Raw genomic sequence first — 22,108 nt, 5'->3', positions numbered from 1 at the left:
AACATGCAGTATGACCCCCCCCCAAAAAAAAAAAAAAAAAAAAAAAACAACCCAAAAAAACCAAAAAAAAACAACAACATAAAACTCACACACACAGAGACACACAACATACTGTGGAAGCCAAAAAAACAGCATGGTCCTTATGAAGTCATGTCCAACACAACTGTACGCTCCAAGTGACCGCGAGTAATGAGAGAGATGGAGCAGAAGTAACGTTTGCTGCAGCCGTCCAAAAAACATGCATGGTCTCATTCACATACATACACACGTGCTCCATGGTCATCACTGCTCGGATGTTGTGCTGGGCTGCACCTAGAGCATCCCTTAGTAGTATTCTCTGTCAGTATGTTAAGTTATTGAACACAGCTGAGTGTGTCTGTGCGAGTGTGTGTCTCCAGAAATGTGTGTTTGTGTGTGCTAATTAGGGGTGGGAAGGGGGCCAGTTGCAGGCTGGAGGGAGACTTGGCTCCATCAGACCTGTTCTCTGGCTGTTTTCGCATGGCCGGAGACACACAACGACAGACGCAGACAGATACAGGCGTACACACACAGACACACTCACACACTCTACCCCACGGAGGAAAATAGCCAAGCCCCTTGCCCTTGAACTGTCTCCTTGGATGAGTCTGAAAATGGGAAAAATGCACCGAATTGGGAGGAAATCTCTTTTCCGTTTAACTGAAGAGCCCTTCAGACCATGTGGGGGATTCAATCTAGAGCATTTAACTTTTTTGAGGTTCAGCTGAGCCACCCCTTTAAGGAATGATGAGGGAAAAACCCAAGAAAAAAAATGGATGGAATCTGGGTTAGCCACACAAGAACCCCCCCTGAGAGGAGCCCAGAACGGAGGGATGGAGGGAGGGATGGAGACTACTAAGCTGTGATTAAGGAAGAGCTACTGGTATTTAAGAGTTAAGCTTAGAGAGAGAAAGATAGCACAAGCATGAGATGGAGAGAAGGAAAATGCTGGGGGCAGGAGTCTCTTTTCTGAGCAAGAAGATCAGCGGCAGACTTGCGGAGGCTGAAAGACAACCTGAGAGAGATAAGGAGGATGAGGAGAGAGCATATGCTAACTGAGTGGATGAGAGATGCAATGAAAGAGCAAACTGCAGTGAAATAGATGGCATCGGAGAGATAAATCGAAAGAAATGCAAGAAGAGAGAAGGCTAGGATGTGTTTGCGTGCCTGTGTGACTAAGCAGCAGGATCGAAGATGAGAGGAGGAGAGGCAAGGAGAAGAGAGGACATCCATCCCTCTTGCTGCCTCCATGTGCACAGGACAAGACCGAGGGCAGAAGGCGCGAGTAAGCACACAGACACTAGTGTGTAAATTTGTGTGTGTCATGCAGCTGTGGGGTAAAGGGGAGTGGGGGGACCTGCTATGTAGCAGGTGCTGGCCATTTCACGCCTGTCGGCCCCTCTTAGTCCCGTTTGTCTACACACGTTCACATTAGCATCCACAGGCCTGAACTGCAATCCCATCTGAAGGCATTACACATCTTTCTTAGACTCCTTAATTTCTCTTTAATAGTACCGACCGTCTTTCTTTATGTGCACTTCTCTCCCTTTTTGCTATCTAGAAACTTCTTTTCCTTTGACACTCGCTTGTTGGTTTAGTCACCTATTAAGTGTTGGCAATTTTAGCTCGCATCTTATCCTCCTTCTGTGCCAATGAGTAAGAGAAGAGTAGGATGGAAGGAGGAGGAGGTGGTCGGTAGCAAGAGAATAAGACCAACTGTGGGAAGTTCAACGCGGGTAAGGAACAAGCAGACCCGAAAGAAAATGAAAGAAGAGAAAGAGGTAAGTGGGATGAAGAATGGGGGAGGAGTGAAAATGTAGGATAAAAGACAGAGCAGGAGAGGAACGGATGGTGGAATTGAGAAGAGAAGCAGCCAGGAGCTGAAGCAGCAAAGGGTGACTGATCCGCTCTGAGAGGCTTGGAGACGGACAGAAACACACGCTACGCTGAGAGATAGCGGAGGCCAATAGTGGTGGAGATAGGATGCAGCAGCACATGATTCCCATGAGTTTTAAATGCTGTCAGCATCGCTTTCTCTCTCTCCATTCCTCGTGCCCTTACTCTCTGCTTCTTTGACTGAGGATTGCATGCTGGCACTGATTTATCTTGGTGTGGCATGTTCCCCATCTTTGCAGTCTAAAAGCAGCAGCCTCTTTCTCCCTCTGCTCGCTGGATCTTTGTATCTCACTTGCTTGTGTCTTGTAATACACAGCAGGAGTTGGTGACATCCTTTTGTGCTACAGAAGCCATTTACACTACCTACTGTATGCAGCAGTACAGAATGGCCCCAGAGGAGTGGTGGTGACGCATGCTGTGGCACCATAAGGAGCCAAGGGACTTGACGAAAGATGTAGGGGGGAGTGAGAGAGAAACAAAAATGAAATCGGGAGAGATGGAGCAAGAGGACTAGAAGAAGCAAAAAAAAAAAAAAAAAAAAAAAATGTTGAAATGAGGCCATGGAGGAGCTGGGTGGCTCTTAAGATGTAGTCACTCTCTGCCCATCATGGAAAAGGTTTACCCCGATGTCAGCAGAAAATCACTTCCGGCTAAGTGCAGGCTGAAGAGTGAAGGAGGATGTATTTTGTATGAGGTGAAATACAGAAGTGAACACTGTTGAAAGGGGTGGCTAAAACTCTCAAACAGCAGCAATTGGACTGTATGACCTGCTCTGGAAGGTTCTCTCCAAGTGCTTACACCTGAATACATGCATGCATTTCACAACCTGCAAACATGTACCCACACACACCCAAAGTATTTTAGTTCATGCATCACTGCAGCCATACTGCAGACTATTCTAAAATCCACTATATTACAAAGTGAACCGTATCATTTTGAGCCAAATGTGTCACTTTATGTGTTGCTTGCTTTGCGTTAGTGTTTCCTGTTGTTACTGATGGCACAGAGTATGGCTGAGAAGCAAAAAAGAAAGAATAAGAAAAAGTAGAAGTGAAAATATCTATGGGAACCGTCTAGTTCGTGTGCAGCTCTCACAATATTGAACTACCATGAAAAACCTTCAGGGGAAAAAAAAATAAAATAAAAAAATGCAAATGCCAAAAGATGTACTAAGCAGCTGACAGACCTTGGGTATTGATAAAGCATGGAAACTTTGATAATAGAGTTTATTAAGCGCATGCAAAGATACACAAAAAACTAACACGCACTCTTAAAAGCAGAGAGGGGAAGGGTTTTATGACGTTGAAGAACAACAACAAGAAAGAAAAAAGAAAAAAAAACACATAAAAGGAATGCACATGCAAGCTCTGATCGCTCAGATTCCCTCCCACACACACACGCGCACTCACTCACACAGACACACACCATGGACTGAGCAGCTGGACCCCTTAGCCCTACACTAAACACCCAAGTTAGCCCTCAGCACAGAAAATGTGTCCGTTTGTGTGTGTGAATATGTGACATGTGAGGTGCATGTAAGGTGCATCCAAGGTGCATCCCTAGGGAAGACATGAGAGCAGAGGACACCAGGAAATGTGTAGCCTGTGTGATAAAAGTGCACTTTGTTCCAGTTCGCGGTTCAGATATAAATGTTTTTATGTACAAGCTAAGGGAAACGTTTACATGATGAATGAGACCCAAGTGAGTCCCAAGAGTGGGCTTTCTCACTTTACTTATGAAATGTTCACTGCTTTATTGATGCCTTTACTGTGTACAATTTATCAGCGTGCTGGGGCATTTGCAAGTTGCGCAAATTACCCTTCGTATTGGTTTTAATCCATTTAGAGCCACAGAAGGGTTGACTTGCAGTGACAGGAACAATCATAATGTTAATTCATTATGTCACAGGGAAGTGCACAAATGAGATTGTTTCCACTGAGAAACATCACACGATGCTGAAATATGATATTTAAAATGTTATCTAACTGAAATTGTAAAGGCCACTTAAGCAGGTGCCTAATTTTAGCATGCTGCGCTGATCTGTGACACTTAAACTCACCTCTGACCAGGATCCCAAACTGTTCTTTGGTCGTCCCGATTTGGTTGTTGACCTCACAGAAAAAAGTGGTGTTGACAGACTCGTCCACATTCTGTACCTTGAGCACATTTTCACTGACCTGCACTGCAGGTGGAAACTCTCCTGTCGTCCTAGAGGGACAAAAGTGCATATCGGTATGAGAAAGAAGAGAACAGGAAAAGAAAAATAGGACATTTGACACTGGGGACAGAGAGTCGGACATTTACAGAAACGTGCTGCGTTGTACTGTTTCGTCATATTAAGCTAATCTTGATCAGCAGCACAAAACCAATCAGTTTGCCACCCTTCCCTAAAAGGCAATCCATTATAACACACTGCTGGAGATACAATGGGGACAGCAGGAAAATCAGTGTTGCTGGATCCAATCCCAAAATCTCATTTCTTCTATTTTAAACTTCCAGACTTTTTTTCCCCCAGATTTTGTCACAGTTATGTTAATAGCTGATAATACAGAAAATGGAGACAGACGCACACTGTGTTTCTCATTATGCAAGGGTTAAATCTCAAGTCACAGAGTCCATTATGACAAATTATTCAACTATCTCCATAATCAGAGCACAGTTCTGTAGTTGCAATAATAAAAGCGCTAATTATAGCTCTGTGAGGACTGTGAAGCTGGTGGTGAAGGGTAAGAAAGGGAAAATGTGACTAAAGAAAAATGGGAGAGACGGACAAAGAGATAAGACAATATAGATTTAAGGATGTGCCAATACTCACGACTTCCACTGGATAGTGGTTGGAGGGGGGTTTGCATTAGCCTTGCAGGTGAGCGCCACATTTGTGCGGCCGATGTACCAGTTGTTGTCATAACCTTCTATGGTTACCTGGGGAGCAACTGGGGGAAGAAAGAATGAATGGGAGGAGGAAATTTAATTTATTAATTTAAAAATAAAGAAAAACCCAATACAATGAGCTCAATTAATCGGGTTAGAATAATTGCTGATGGATGTATGTGCACTTGTGAGAGGTCTTACACTGAACTGCTAAATTCATCTTGAAGCTCTCTGGTTTGACCAGGGTCCTGTGTGATACGACACAGGTAATTTCTTTCCCGTTGTCGTTTGGCATTGGGACCATGATGTACTCGCTGATCACCGTCAACGTGTTGTCAGTCCCCGGCTGCTGCTTCGTTGTGTAATTGCCATTGGCTGTAGTCACCCAGGAGATCTCTGCAGCGGGTTGGCCATTTGCTGACTTACAGCTTGCCACAGTGATTGGCTTAGCGCCAGCAACCACTGTTACAGGGGAGGCCGAGTTCTCGGGTTTAGCTGATGGATGGATGAACGACATGACGCAAGGGTGGAGAGTGGAGACAGGGGGAGACACAGAGTGGCAGAGAGAAGATTAAAGGATGTAGAGATAGATAAAATGGAAATAACACAGCTGAGGGAAAAGATATTGTGCACATTTATAAACAATCTGAGACACCAGCCGGGCAAAAGCAAATCTAAAACCCGATCTGAATGCGTCCTCTGTTGCCCTGCTCAGCCTCTCTCAGCACAGTAAACATTGAAGTAGGATCAAATATCTATTATGTTTATTTTATGACAGGATATATATTCTTACCACGGAGGAGTTGTCAGTGCACTTTGCTTTTTTCAAGCTTTTTGGAAATTAGTTTCTAAATGTATAACTTGTTTGAGAAATTTTACCAGCTCTGAGTAACTCAATACATGAAATTAGAGCTACGAGAATGTCATTTTCAACTCTTCACACATTTAAAATCAACGTGACCACATGGAATTGCCTGTTGTTGCCAATTCTCTACCACAGAATCATGTATACCTGCAGACAAACACAATAAATAACTATGTTGCTTATTTATCATTTGTTTTGCCCATAATACAGGTATGGGCAGAACTCCTTTGTTTTGTGAACATGTGTAAAGTGGCACTAAGGGGTCAAACGGACTGCAGCTTAAGAAAACACCAGAAATGATGCAAAAGTAAACAAAATTATAAAAAAAAAAAAAATTTAAAAAATTTAAAAATCTCACAAAACATAAAGCAAGTGTTTCGGGGGGAGGGGGGTTCATGACGGACCAACTGCGGGAGTGACATAAATCAAAACATGCAAAGGATTTTTCTGAGACACCCTGAAAAGAAGCGAAGTATTCATCGGTGATGTGACGGACAAAAGGATGGAAGGTAACGTGTTTTAATTATACTGAGTCATTTAATACTGTACATATGTTTGCTATTAGCGGTTTACTGTTAGCATGTTACTTCTGCAGCTATTCCATCACGTTCCATGTTTTTATTCAAATTCCATTGTGTTTTGTAGCTTGTGCATGTTTCCATTTGCGTTTTTTTTAAGTTGCATGTGGCCCATCATGCATGTGGGCATATAAGGAAGTTAGATTTGTAGTAGCGCTTATGGATATTTTCTAAAATGCAAACGTTCTGGCGACCAGCCCATGCCATACCTTGCCCTACTACATCTGGAAAATGCTCCAGACCACCCCCCATTACCCTGAAGTACACTGAAAATGGATGGATGGATGTTCTATCATACTTTACTGTTTTATGGTTTTTCCATTATGCTTACAGATAAGTTTCTCCTTTGCTTTCTTAATCTCCAAGCTTTTATAACAAAGCTGTGACACCATGAGTGCAATGGGTTCCCACACTGATTACAAGTCATGTTAACATATAGCCACATTAAAAGCAATTCTCTAGTCATTGTTAAAAACAAAAGCTATCTCATGATATACATCAAGATTGATTCACTGCTCAGGACCGTACTGAGATCAATTCCTTTCATCAAGGAAGCCAATCTCATTTCTAATAGTACTACTACTACTACTACTACATTAATCTAAGTCAGGTTTACTTCTTTTAAACAATTTATCCCACTTTTCTGTATAAATGTCTTGCTGTATAGCCTTTTGTTAAGTCTCACAGGGGAAAAATAGAAAGCATCACCAGCACCGATCCTCCAAGCATCAGTGATAACAGTGAGGTGAGGTATCTGTGTCGAGCCCAAAGGATACTAAATGAGAACACGTACCCCAGCCACAGCCTGTTCACCCTGCTTTCCATCTGGCAAGCGATACAGACACATTTGTTTCCTGTTTCTTTCCTTAGGCTGCAAGACTAAATTCTGAATTCATCCTCTGCACTTCAAGTCAAATAATAGACTTTATTTTTATGACTTACGGTCATAAGAACATTGAATTTTGCTCTAGTAGTCGTGCAATAAGAATGAATTCTAAATTTAAGCACAAATTCCTCCCTACTGAGAAGACATTAAGATCTTTTATTTGTATTAAGATAAATGTGTTTACTTTTAGTCTGCTCACACTAGTTTTGAGAAAAGTTTTTTTTAAGACTAGAAATGTGGCTTTTCTAAAAGCTTGATTTAGAAATTGTCGAATTGAAACTCTTCTGCTGACAGATCATTTCGTTTACTTTAAGTAATCTTTTCCCCATTTTATTCCTTTTTTTGGTTATTGATAGCTTGAGTTTTTTGGAGTGTGTACACTCAATCTTTTGCTCCCAAGAGTTAACATTGATAAACAATTACCAGCACCAGTGCAAACACATCCAAACCCTAAATCTACTGTCACTCTCCCTCCAAACCTTAAATCCATCTGTCCCCTCTCTATTCCTATCACACACCACTGATGCACAATTTCCCTGACTGGCCAAATGCATTTCCATATACAATTTCTACATCACTACATGATCCGAGTTATCCTCACCTCCATCTTCTCTACCCTCTTCTTAATTGCCCTCTCTGATACTAGTGTGGGATCAGAGGAAAGCAGGCAGGACAAGAGCTGACAGCAGGCATGACAAGTAGCTAGATCAATATACTGCCTAGGGGGAAACATGGGGGCATGATGCTTTGGAGAGAGGGGAGCAGGGCAGAGGCACTGGTGCTGGGCCAAAGTTAGACCAATGGTTCCATTGCATTAACAAAACACAATTGATCTGACAATACCACTTATAATAGCAATTAAGCCCAGCTGCATATGCTTTTAACCTATATACTACCTTTGGGGGAAGGTTTGAGCTGGAGGAAAGCAGACAGAGTAAGAGGGAAGATCCTTTGCATTCATACAGTTTGCAAGTTACATATGCATGTAGGGCTGTGCGATATGACCAAAATCTCATATCCCGATATAAGAATTCTATCGTCCAATAACGATATAAATCACAAAAATGTAACATTTTCTGTAAATTCTGTGAATCTCGACTTGCGGGAAGTATTTCCAGCTGTGCGTCATGTAGCTGGAGTCCAGTGTTTTAACCGATCTATGAAACGATACATTTTTTACGGAGCCCCCCAGTACGGAGCCCCCCAGGGGACATGGGAGAAAAAAAAAATTACGGAGGAAAAAAAAAAAAAAATTAGGGAGGAAAAAAAAAATTAGGGAGGAAAAAAAAAATTAAGACGGACTTTTGCGAGCGCTCGCAAAAGTATTGCGAGATCTCGCAATAAGTATTGCAAGCGCTCGCAAAAGTATTGCGAGATCTCGCAAAAGTTTTAGCCGCATTCTTCGGAGGCCGCCAGCTCGAAGCCGACCGGGAGGTCGAGGCACGATGTGCCGGGAAAGCGGTGTTCCTCCCGGCTGTAGTAGGTCTCGACCGCCCGTTAGCTTCGAGCTAGTGGCCGCCAGCTCGAAGCCGACCGGGAGGTCGAGGCACGATGTGCCGGGAAAGCCGTGTTCCTCCCGGCTGTAGTAGGTCTCGACCTCCCGTTAGCTTCGAGCTAGTGGGTGTCAGATCTCCAAAAACGTCGGAGCTCTTTTGCAAATATGTGATGTCTTGTAAACCGAGCAGGTATCTGACGTTTACACAACTACATTCACGCCTCAAAATATCTTAAAAGTGTATTTTGTGACCCAGAAAGAGTAATATTACAACTAAGTAGCTGCCGCCATTGTTGGAGTTTTGCGAGATCTCGCAATACTTATTGCGAGCGCTCGCAATAAGTATTGCGAGCGCTCGCAAAAGTCGCCATTTTTTGCGAGATCTCGCAAAAGTCCGTCTTAATTTTTTTTTTTCTCCCTAATTTTTTTTTTTCCTCCCTAATTTTTTTTTCTCCCATGTCCCCTGGGGGGCTCCGTAACAGCCTGTTCTAACGTTTGAGTCTAAGGTTTATTTTTTAGCACCTGGCGGCTCTTTTTTACTTCTCATCCGTAAATTATCTGCTCTGTCACGTGATTCAGTTTATTTTGAAAAGTCTCAACAGGATCTTGAGTTGTATTGTGAAAGGTTTATGTGGAACATAAACAAGCGGATGGTTTTACCGTCGTTGTTGCTAACCACAACGCATAAAAACAGGCGCTTGTCCGTCTGTAGTGTGGTTATATAAAATATAAGAGAAAGAGAGAACTTTAAGAAAATAATATAGCCACTACAGTGACCATCAAAACGATGAAAAAAATATTGCCGTAAAGAGTTTATTTTGCGACAGCACGAAACAAACGATAGCGTAAAATGAAACGATAGACGTTTTTATATCGTCATCTGATATATATCGTTATATCGAACAGCCATATATACATGGGTTCCCTACAAACAGATGAGCGACAAATTTAAGGAAAAGAAAAACACACTGGCTTTAATTTGCCTTGCAAAGACACAATGAGTCTCTTGAAACTTTGGCAAAACATGAAAGTAGGTTTTTGGTTGGAAAAGCCAATTTAACTGACAGTGAAACACAGTTGGGCAATTCCACTTTTTATAAATGGCTTGACTACTCAATTAATTCATGTTGTGAAAGTCTGTGAAAAAACCTCAAGCTTCAAATCTTTCAGAGGAAATGGTGCTGGGTTCCTGTGCACCTGACTAAAAGCCGCTGGGGGGAGGTTTGAAAAATGCTTGTTGTTGAGTGGTATCCTCGTGTAATACATTTAACAGGAAACATTCAAGTCCTTGGGAGACAAAAAGCTGCAATGGCTTTGAACCCAGGAGTGCATGTTGGCAAACAGCAACGAATGCAACAAGCTGGGAAGTTACCCCTTGACAAATAGAGCTGTAAAAGCCACGACTCAGTGTGATGCACAACACACAGGGTTCAGGATCTCTTAAAAATGAGTTTGTAGGGTTTCAGGAAGTCAATCCCAGAGTAGGGTAGCGCTGGTGTTGCAGATGTTTAACACTCGTGTTCACGCTAGAAGCTTTTTAGGTTCAGTAGTGCAAGAAATGTAACTAAAGATTTAAAAAAAAAAAAAAAAGCAAAAAAAAAAATCTTGGCTAAAGAAATCATTTTTGTAGTTTTGCCTCCGTGCACCACAGAGAGGTTTTAAAAATCAAACAATCAAGATGTGATTGAAGTGCAGACTTTCAGCTTTAATTCAAGGCGTTTCACAAAAGTATTGCAATAACTGTTTATGAACTAAAGACACTGTTATGCCCAGCCCCCATTTTCAGAGGATGAAAAAATAAATAATAGGACATTTTAAACATGGGGATTGCTTCATAATATGATGAAAATCTTTCGTAGTCAATGACTGCCCCAGGTCTAGCGCTCATTAGAGTTTTATACTTAACTAAAAAGCTGCTCTGTTGGGTGAGCTCAGGTGACTGACTTAGCTATTGAAGAAAATCCCATTTCCTTGCCTTGAGAAACTCTTAGGTTGCTTTTACAGTACGCTTTGGGGCATTATCCATTTGGATTGTGAAGCGCTGTCTGATCAGTTTTGCAGCGTTTGGATGAATATGAGCAGAGAGTATAGCCCCGTACTCTTCACAGTTTCTGCCATAATATTGTCTCCACTATGTTGAACAGATAATATGGTATCAGATCACAAGTTGTTTCTCTCCTCCTCTGCACTTTTCTCTTCCTATCATTTTAGCACAATTTCATCTTGGTTTTATTCTCACAAATAATCTTTTCAGGTCTGTGTTGGCTCTTTTTCTGACCAAGTCTAATCTGTTCTTCTTGTCTAAAGTGTAACCAGTGGTTTGCCCATTTCTGTAAACTCAGTATTTTCATTTATAAAGAGATTTTTGCGCTTCACAGCATGCACACACAAAAAGACAATGATATACCAACCTGCTTTAGAATGTTCTTGGTGAAATGTCGTGTTGTGTTTAAGGTCTTTGGGCCCTTTTCATTTTCAGAGCTGGCCAGTGAACCCATTCTTGTTAAGAATGTACCAGAGATGTGATTTGACCACTTCTAAAGTTTTAAAAATGTCTGTTACTCTTACTAGTTTTATTAGAGGTGGTTGGGGGTGAAAGTCTGCACTTTAACAACATGTTGGTTATTCGATTAAAATACTGTGGTGGTGTACACAGGCAAAACTACAGTACAAGAAAATTAGAGACCAAACTGTACCTGGACACTTGGCTAGGTAAAATTATAATTGCAATAACAATAATCATCTTCTGGCACATCAAATACCATTCTTTTTTTTTTTATAATTTTAAATAAAATTGGCATTCTTCAAGAAATTACCTGAAATTCCAACTGGATGTTATTCATGAAGTCTTAAGAGTAAAGATGAAAGCATGAGATGGGAAAAATCCCTCTTTCTTATTAAATTCTAACAAATCTGTTTGCTTCACAAACCACATGTCCAATTTTTTAAGTGGTTCAGAGGTTCAGCTTCTTGGAGATAAAGCATTCATGCCTCTGTGCCATTAAGCACCGAGGCTTTTTCCTTGATTCATCACATCTTTTCTTAAGCTTAGTGCGTAGAGTACATTAGTGACCTACCTAGCATGACCAGCTGGGTGGTGCCACGGACATTTCCGCCAGGGTAGGTAGCAAATTCGCAGGCATACTTCCCCTCATCAGTCATCCTAACATCAGTAATCTGGATAGAAGGGCTGTCCACCTTTGGAGGACTGGGCACGAAGCTGACTCTGCCTTTCACAGGTGAGTTAGGATAGCTGGGCTCATTCCCAGGGAGAAACACAGCTATGTTGACTGGGTCTTGGGTTGGCTCTGGCACGTACATCCATGTGACCTATGATGGCACACACCGAGAGGGTCAGTGGACGGGAAGCATAGAGAGACAATGAAAAACAGCAGACCTCATTCATCATGGCATTGATAAGCGACACCGCGACAGCGTTTTAAGATATCCACATTTTAATGTAAACTCCACAGGGTTGCGTACACGGCATCACAATTAAGTGGGGAGTAGGTATGAATATGGATGCGAGTTTTTCAGGAGAAGTACTCTCTCGACTGTTCTTAGCAGAACCATGCAGAGCTGTGCACTTCCAGCTTCATTGAAATGCAGCTAAGAAATGCACCCATTACCATATTCAATCCCCTAAAGCAAAATGTAGCTTAGCATTGTTTGTTTGGAGTAATAAAACATTAAGCCTAAATGTGACAAAAACCTATTGCTGGCCTCTAGATTATTTCTGTGAGCCATGATTTGTTAGATTAAGGTACAATGTGGCAAATAAACAAGGCACATAGAGCAATATTCTGATTTTTCTTGGTTAATTTTATTGAAGAGAATTGCTTTTTCCACCTCAGACACAGTTTTACGGACCCGCAGAATCAAATCAGTGAGTAAATGACTACTTTATTTACAGGGAAATTGTCATAATTTGAGTTAAATATCAAATCCACTTCAAGTCTGATACCTGCTGGCTTCAAGTGTAAAAGCAAATTGTAACTGCAGTCCCAATTTCACTGAATTGTATTGTGTCAAGTCAGCACAATGAGCTCCAGTTTTGGGATGACACAGACATTTTTATTTGAATTTCACACAACAAATCTAGTTTGCAGTTGAGAGAGTATAGTGGTGCAAAGAGGTAATCAAATACTAACCAAGGGGAAACACAGATGCATCATGGGATTGTATATCTTACCATTGAAAGCTGTACCCCAGTGGGATCAGCGAAGGCACAGCGCAGGTTGACTGTCTGGCCAGGATACGATGTCACCTCTTGGTCTACTTTTACACGCTGACCTGAAGCTCCTGAACAAAACAAAGACAAAAAAAAAAAAAAAAAAAAAGCATTACTCTCAATGTTTCCCTTTAAACACAAACTACAGGAGAAAGCAAAGAAAAGGAACAGTCTTGGTACAAAGCAAAGATAAATGAGGACACTATGGAAGTGTGTGTGATACACAGGACAGCATTACTGAACTCAGGCAAGTAGGCCAAGAGTCTGGTACCTCTCCATGACAGTGCGTGCGTGGACAGATTGGTGGTGGGGGGAAGCGAAGTTGTGTGTTGGGGGAGAGAGAAAAAAAGAAAAGGAGGAGGAGGAAAGCCAGTTCTTTTTTACCCATAGGTCATAAATCATGTGGATGGGTTATGCTTTTCTATAGCCTGCCATTTTCTGTGCCGACACATTCCTGTGTAACAGCAAAGAGTCAAAATAAATATGCTTTTCTTAGTGCGTTTTGTCAGTGGGTGTGTGAGAAACAGAACGAGCGAAGGAGCTTTAGAACGACAATCTGTGCAAGTGTGTGTGTGTCCGTCTCTGTGTGTGTAATCCAGGTTTCTGTGAAAAATGTAATTACTTGTATGAGTAAGCGCGCATTAGTGTATGTCAGCAAGATGGCACCTGTTTTAAGTAAGAGTGGATTACCGGCGGATACACAACTTCAAATGTCTGCAGCCAGGCCTACATTTCCATACGAGTGTGTGCGCTCGCAGTGTGTTTACCGGGAAGCTACAGACACAGACACACATAGAATGAGCAAAACACAATTTCCCCTAAAGACAAACAATTACTTGAAAAACTAGTTCCACTAGTTTGTGCTGAGCTCAAGCTGTTGTGTTGAAACTAATATGATCTGCTGCACTGGCAGAACACACACACACACACACACACACACACACACACACACATATATATAAAGGCACCCACACACAAACGAAACCCGTACGCAAGAGATAAGAGGAAAGGGCAACGCTGTCTTTCTCGTTTGACGAGCAATAAACACCACACCTTCTCTTCTCAAGGGAGACCTGAGGTATCAATACAGAGAAAGAGAAGAGGCAGGAATGAGTGAAGAACCGAGTGGGAAAGTGGAAGAAAGCAAGCCTTTCCTAGAATAACACCAGCTCTCCCAGGACCAGCCCAATTTACAACCACAAAACAACCCCCTTGTAGCCACAGAGGAACCTCTGGACAACCACTAAACAGCCCGTGGGATCAGCAGCGAGCCTTATTGGGCTGAAAAGATGAACAAGTTGTTGTTTTTTTTAAATTTCATTTTGCTTGAAGACTCATGCACGAGCATAGCTATGCAAGTCGACACACGGCGAGCATACACACACACACACGGGGGCATCAAATTACTGCTTTATTGTCAAGCACCTGGCCTGTAACGTTTCAAATGTCTAGAGCATTATGTAAAGATCACGCTACACTCCTTTGTCAGCCTACTTAAACAAGTCAGACTAATACAGATTAGGTTTGGGAGTGGGAGCCAGACTGTGGTTATAAAAATAATGTAGCAGAGGAGGAGAAAAGAGGATAAAAGGTTATTGAATACCTTGATTACTAGTCTTGATTGTAGTATAAGGACCAAGTGGCATGTCATAGGTCATTACAGCGTGGGATTGACAATAACTTACTCCTCATTTCGTTTATGTGCAAATTCATACACACACATATCTATTACGTCCACACAAAAATGTGGGGGCAAACTGAGCCGGGCCTGTTGCCTGTCATTTGGAGGCAATAAGAGGAGAGCCACCACGGGTCAACTCCTGCCAGAGCTCAGATGAGAGACAGGGCCAGCCTTATGAGACTTCCTACAGCCACGGGGAAATGAATATTACACACAAGACATACAGAGACTTGCACAACCTCATTCTTAGTGAGTCCCCAAAGCCCAGCCCAAAGGCTCAGACTCCGTGTCATTAGAACAGCAGACGGGGAGAAAGTAAAGTCAGTGTGTGCATGTTCATCTACACAAACAGACTTTTGGAAATGATGAGACAAGGCAGCATTAAAGAAAAAAAAAAAGTAATCGAGACACATTTTGAGTGCATCAGTCACATTAAAACACAAGACAGAGAGATCGGAGGCGGAGGGGGACAAGAACTAAGGGAATTAGTGAATAGAAGACAGTTCAAGGGTAAGAGTGAGAAGAATAGGGGAGAGAAAGAGGGTTGGAGGGGAGGAGAGTAAGAACAGAAGCCTTATGTCACTGCTGCTCTACTTTACAGTAGCTCTGCTGCCTGCAGGTGACATACAAGCATCATCAAATGCACATGAACAAACGAAACACATGCACACACAAACTGCCCTCCTCAACATCCTTAAGTAGTCAGATGTCGGCATCCTAAGTACTGTCACCTATCATTATGTCTTTTAACACCCACATGATGTGCACGCACAGACACACACATTATTGCTGATGGCACTGTGACAGCCCTGCCATATTAACACAGTCCTCTCTGATCCTCTGCCTGGTCACGCTGACATTTCCCACCGTCCATCAGTGAAGAGGGAAATGAATCAGAGAGGAAGAAGGAGAGGAAGTATGCTGGGAGGACGGAAGGATGAAAGGAGGAGACGAGAGACAGGCTGGGAATGCCAAAGTGATGGAGGATGAGAGCGGAGGAGGGGAGGCGAAGTGCAAGAAAAGTGGGGATGAAAGGGTGTGAAGAGAATGCGATGCCAGGAATAGAGAATGAAAGAGGGAGCGAAGAGAGTGTGGCGAGAGAAGAGGAGAGGAGGAGGAGGAGGAGGAGGAGGATCTTAAAGGGGAGACAGTGTGAGCTATGAACAAGGTTAATAGGAGACAGCTGAGGGACAAAAAAAAAAAAAAGCAGACGAAATAAGAAGAGAGAGGGGGTTAGCAGAGGGAAAGAGGCCATGGGAGATGCAGTGGGACCAACTAAAAATGGAGAGGTGGGGGCGCAGGTAACGAGAAACAGAGCGAGAAGAGGCAGACGAGGGGAGAAGAACGGGAGGCGTGGACCTGTGAGATGCCAGGTACACTCCACACCTGACCTTGTGAGAAGCACTGTGGATGTGAACAGAGAGCGAAAACTACAGTGAAACAGTATGAATAAACGAGCGGAAGAGGGGGGGGGGAAGAGCGAGCACGAGCGAATAAAAGCCAAATCCTAATTTTCTCTGCAGCCCATTTGAGCCAGTCGTGGCTTATAAAACGAACATACGCTTATCAGCCTGTGTCCGCCTGCCTCGCTGCCTGGCTGGCTGACGCCTAATGGCATTCATGTCCTCCATGTCTGATCCTCACTATAGTGGAGAAAAGCAGAGCGTCAGAGGGGACGGGAGTGCAGGCCATCAACTAAAATATCCAATAGCCTTCAGAGCTCAGTGACGCTGTCATTTCATCAAACTAGGAGCTATGCCCTGTCAGGTGGGCTACAATGAAGCTTCCCCATTGTCCATGTTCCTGAAGATTGCTTCCCACTGGTCCACTGTGCATGTTTGTGCGTTTTTGTGGGAGAAAGAGAATGTGGGTGGCTTTTCCTTTGGCCTTTCTAACACATTCCTGTCTCAGTAACCACTCTGGGATTTCATATTTCGTCAAGGCCTTTATGAATTTCTCCATTTCCATTATTCTTCCGTGGTTGTTATTGTTTTGCCCAGGCTTTCCACTCCTTCAGCATAATAGCTTTGATATGGGAAACAGGGAGCGTCATCACTTTTCTGTCCTGACAGAATCTGTCGCCGCATGCGCCTTCTCTGATTAGATTTTCCTTTTAAATACTTTCTCCCACTCCCCGTCGCAGGTAAACTGAAGATAGATCCACAGCCCTTTTCACAAATCAAGTTTGGGACATTTGCCACAGTTACCCTTTCTTACACTTCACTTCAAATATGTTTGCACCACTGAAAAGGGAGGGAGAGGTGACGGAGATGCCTGAAAAGAGTGTTTGGGAGCTAACGCACATCGCACCACATGATAAAGGTTTTATTCTAATTCTATATTAGGCAAGAACAACCAGTGTTAAAAGTCTAAAATTAACAGACTGTAATCCTCACTCTGGGGAAGAGACTGGGAATCACTTTTTTTTTTTTTTTATAAATCTATCTTGAATGTTACTTTCCTTACTTAAAAAACAAAAAAGTATATGCTAATGTATACGATTTATTAAAAGGAGACAAATCTCTTGCAAAAATATACAAGCCGAAACTAGCTTTAGTGAAATAATAAATGTCAATGTTATTCTTTCAATGTATTTGCATTAGTGTCACTGCAGCTCAATTTGAGCCTTAAGACTACTACACACTGCTGTCCTTTTCCTTCTCTTAGTCTAAGTGCACCTCCTGAGTGCATTCAAGCAAGTGTTACACCAAACATAAGAGGGAGAAAGCAAGAGAGACGCTTTGATGAGTTCTTCTCATTGGTCATCTCAAGCGATCGGAGTTTTCAGTTGCGTCAAAGACGTGCCGAGAAAAGCTGCTGTTGTAACTGGATGAAAAGCCTCCAGACTGACCCTACAGGCCATATTTGCTCACCTGGTGGCAAATTATCACCCTATCTGATCCAGCTTCTTAAGTCAGGATCAGACCAGTATCATATCCAATAAAGCAGCGGTCCCCAACCTTTTCCGGTTTATGCCCGACAATATTTTCACGGACCGGGCTTTAAGGTGTCGCGGATAAATACAACAAAATAAAACTAGCACCGGTACCGAAAAAAAGAAGATTTATTTATAACACATGTGAAAAGACCCAGGAAAACCGAGTTAACGATAAAAACGATAACGAAATAACGCTGAAAAACGATAAAAACCATACATTTCACACCTGAGCTTCAACTCTCGCGGACCGGTACCAAACGACTCACGGACCGGTACCGGTCCGAGGCCCGGGGGTTGGGGACTGCTGCAATAAAGCAACCAGTGGATCCCTACAATAGACTGGACGTGTGTAAAAATGACTCACACTGCCACATTGTTTGACCACATTACTACACAATATCCAGAAGAGGTTTGGGGCATTCAAACTTCCTGAAAAACAAGAAACTTAGCGGTTTACAAAATAGTTACGCACCATCCATCAGATCGTTTTGCCTCTTCATTGTTCAGAGATCTGGGTTATATTTCTCAATGCAACAGCGTCTTCCAGTTTTTGCGCTGGCCTTGGCTTCTGAATGGGCGCGCTGCCAAATAGCAGCTTTCTGAAGTTGCTGATGTGTAATTTTGTTTTTTGAGACACTGGCACAGAAACACAGATTCAATTCTACATTTATTACTGAGGCTGTTTTGTACAGTGAAGTTTATAACATCAGGGCAGTGAGATTTGAGAGTGAGAAACTGTTACAATTAAGCTAATGACCAGATTCAAAGTGGCTTTCATGCATTTCATGCATGTGAGGTCGTGTACTATTTACCTTTGTTTTATACAGTAACACGGTTTTGATATGGGTTGATGTACATGTGTACACTATGAGCTTGAGCCTGGGGATGCAACGTGATAACAAACCATTTCATTTCTATTCCTCACCAGGAGCTCTCTCTCTCTTGGCTAAGATTCAGCCTCACAAAATCTTCCCTTTATTGTTTGAGATGAAAGACTGTAATATTTCAGTTTTTGTCACTGGGAACCAACTGTTCATCTTCTTCAAACTCTGTTTGAGTGGCAAAAACTCATAAGCAGAGACAGTCGAACGTGTATTAAAGCGGAGAGGTGCCATCTGACGTTTTAGCTAAAATGACCTGCCAGTGTAGCTGCCCTTAAAACTGATTTCTGTGTGGTGCTCCCATTGTTGTGTCCATAACAAAATGGCAACACTGCAGTGGATGTGTGTCTTGTCCTAACTGCTTCTGGTCTGTTTTAATAGCTGTTATCAGCTGGAGCCTGGAACAGCACCAACCCAAACCTGCTGTCTGCCACTGCTGTCAGACATCACTGCCTTCTCTGCCTTATGGTCGAATAGTTAAATGAACGCGGCCACACATACAGCCACGCAAATCTACAATGAACGTCCACACGTTGCACACGCACGCACGCACGCACGCACGCGCACACACACACACACACACACACACACACACACACACACACACACACACACACACACACACACACACACACACACACACACACACACACACACACACACACACACACACGGGCACTTTGGTATGCAGGGAGCATTGTCTGGACGGCTTAGCTTTGACAGGCGAGGCAGTTTGACAAGCCAAGAATAAAACTAGGAAATGAAGACTTGAGATGTGTCTCGTCTTCTCATTGACCTTTCCACTGGGCTTACTATAAGGAGCCAATCGATAGCACATGAGAAAGATACATTTAGAAGTAGCCACTGTGCATTATGGACATCTCCAATGACATACTAATATTCTATTCATGCTGCTTTTCCAGTGGGAAGTCCCGAGTCAAAGACGCCAGTGTTAAAAGAAAAGAAAAAGGAGGCACACTTCAAAGACTTTAAGGTTATCAGAAGAGATCGACATTTAAAAAAACTCCACTAACTTGTAAATTTAACACAGAAAAACATTTGGTGTTACAGCAAGGTTGCATGCCGGAGACAGGAGGTAAAACCAACCTCTGTGATGCAACAGGAGTAGGAAGAAAAAAAAAAAATAGGTGCAAGAAGAAGAGAGTACTAGATTTCACTTTGTTCACAGTGACATGATGAAATATTTGATAACTGACTCTGAACATTGACTGTGGAAAGAAAAAGGGGAATCAGACACACAGGCAGAAAGAGGAAGGAAAGCAGAAACACATGAAATGTAACAGAAGAGGAGAGAAGGAAAAAAAAATAAAATGGGGGTTTGGAGGGAGGGACAGAGAGACACGAATAGGCTTCAAAGTGCCAAGGAGAAATGAACAGCTGGAGGAGAAATCTGCACCGGGAAGTGTGTATGTGTGTGTGTGTTTAGTAAGCGAGTGCATACACACATGCATTTGTATACTGATGCATATTCCTATTTAGTTGCCTGTTTATAACAAACATGCCCTAGGACTTGAGCGAATATCATTTGCAAAAATAAGCATTTGCCAATTCAATTAAGTGTATCGTCTTAATGAAAGAGACCCAGCAGGGAAGTATAAAAACCAAAAAATAAATATATATATTTATACAATTTATACACTTTCAAAACTGCGTGCATTTTAGTTCAGAAACCCCAAACCTCCACATACACAGCTGGACCGTGACCTTAGTCTTGCCTTGAGACTGGTTTATGCACTATGCATGAGTTCAGGAGTAAGAGGAACTAGCAGCGTAGAAGTATTCACGGTGGGATCTCCAAACCATTAAACTGCACGGGCTTTAAAATGAAATTACATACACAATAGCTCATGCATGTATGTCTCTATGGACCCTTCTCTCCCTCTTTATCTCTCCCTTTCTCACACTCCTTCATCCTCCCTTCTCAGTTATATACATAAAGAACGTTTCGGGTCAAGCGAGCTACGCCAGGAGAACCGGTTTGAAATACGAATCATGTGTGTCGGGATGAAATTGGAAAAACAGGAGTTAGTCATTAGAAATGATAGTGGAGGTATTTTTCGCTTTACTGCACCGTATCACACCTTGCAACAGGAGGATGAACCTTACACAACACATTGAAGCACTTAGCATCTGCCAAAGCGCCACATACAGGAAGCAGAAAAAAAGAAAGAGCTGTGTGGTTGTGGTGAGGAAAAGTCCCCCCAAAAAAACATTTCCATACACACAACTACTATGTAAAGCAAAACCATATTTAGACAGGCAGAAACAAAAACGCACATGAATGTGTGTACGCATACACGCAGGGTGGACAGGCACTCTTCCACAGGGTGAATAATTCATCCACGGTTAAGAACGAAAGCAGTGTGCTCTCCTCCGCCTCTCTTCATTATTGATAAATAAGAACATCTACACTGTACCTGACGCGGAGGGGGTGGGGGGTGATCCAGAGCGAGAGAAAAAGAGAGTGAGTGAGAGAGGTGGTCAAAGAGAGAATGACTCCGGGACACAAAGAAATAAAACGGCTGTATAAAGCAGAGGTGTATAAGGCATAAAACACAAAAAGGAAAATGGCAAAAGCCATAAGGCACAAGCTCGGTTTTATGGTACCACATGTTTTCATTTGGCGCTGGGCCTGTTTAGGGTCAGTAAAGTCTGGCTTGTAACAGGCAGTTTACTGTGGACAGAAAGGACAGTCCTCCTGAGCCAAACAAGCTGCTTCTATACTCCCTTGCGAGCGCTATTGCTTCAACTGAATAAGTGACTGAATAACTTACTGGCTGGATGGCTGACAGACACCCAGCTCCCCGCGGCTCCTGGCTCGGCTTTATCTGTTCAGGCCGTGCACATCATTCTACCTCCACCACTCTTGCCTTCACTCTGCATTGCATCGCTCACTTTGTTTTTTTTCCTCCCCATCCTTTTCTCAGTGCTATAGCACTGTCCTGTCTTTTCACTTTGGAATAAATCCTTTTCATCCCTCTGGCTCATTCTGCTCTTCCTCGCCTACTTTTTTTTCCCTATTCCGCCAGTTCTTTCTCTGTCTGACTTCTTCATCCCAACCCTGTGTGCCATCACTTCTCATGGTAATTGTAGTGGGCATGTTTTTTTTTTGTTTTTTTTTTATCCTGGCATGCAATACTGGGTCTTTGTGCTGGGTGACCACAGTGACAGATCTGCAGTCAGAGCCTGAGCATAAAATGTAAATCAGAGGAGTTAGGGAGGGGAGAATCACTTTTCAGACAGGTCTAGTATCAGTATCTAGGAAATATCTAGATCTAATCCCCATTATGTATGTTGCCCGAAAAGTGAATGACTTTGGAAGCGTAAATCCAGACAGAGTATGGCAGCATCGCTTCAGAAACAGCCTCTAATTCATGGGTAAGACAGAAGTGCACAGCTAAAACACAGTGCTAGGTACTTCTTCAAATGTCCAAGGCAGGATGTGCGTGTGTCACCTCATCCATCACCGTGTAGATGCCTGTATACATCGGTCCATGGGCATGTCAGCTGCAAACATAATGTGATTATGCGTCCTATTTTCACCTCCCTAACAACACTTGGAGGTGAGAGTCTTCCAAGGAGTCAGGAGAGGATATTTCAAGCTGGGTGTGATCCAGTCCCTGAATTATAAACAAAGCTACACGTTAAAGCGCGAGGAAAACCATGACAACCCCGCCCACGCACCGAAACACAGCTGTGTTTCCAGGTTTTTAGTTGCCAGCGTTCACCTTTACCTCCCCTTGGGTA

The 22,108-nt window shown here is 42.8% G+C and overlaps 1 protein-coding gene across 1 annotated transcript in view; it reads right to left on the bottom strand.

Moving 5' to 3' along the window:
- The window catches only part of LOC113032396 (nectin-2), a 51,494-nt gene that overhangs the window by 8,165 nt on the left and 21,221 nt on the right, over nucleotides 1–22,108 (bottom strand). Inside the window, exons 2-6 of the mRNA XM_026185306.1 lie at nucleotides 12,802–12,911; nucleotides 11,687–11,939; nucleotides 4,987–5,280; nucleotides 4,730–4,847; nucleotides 3,974–4,122 (exon numbers count right to left, since the gene is read on the bottom strand). Coding sequence (XP_026041091.1) covers nucleotides 3,974–4,122; nucleotides 4,730–4,847; nucleotides 4,987–5,280; nucleotides 11,687–11,939; nucleotides 12,802–12,911 — 924 coding nt within the window. The remainder of the gene's footprint in view (nucleotides 1–3,973; nucleotides 4,123–4,729; nucleotides 4,848–4,986; nucleotides 5,281–11,686; nucleotides 11,940–12,801; nucleotides 12,912–22,108) is intronic.

This window comes from Astatotilapia calliptera, chromosome 11, assembly GCF_900246225.1.
Source record: "Astatotilapia calliptera chromosome 11, fAstCal1.2, whole genome shotgun sequence".
Lineage (NCBI taxonomy): Eukaryota > Metazoa > Chordata > Actinopteri > Cichliformes > Cichlidae > Astatotilapia > Astatotilapia calliptera.
The sequence above is the reverse complement of the archived record's forward strand: the minus strand, read 5'-3'. Positions and strand labels throughout refer to the sequence as shown.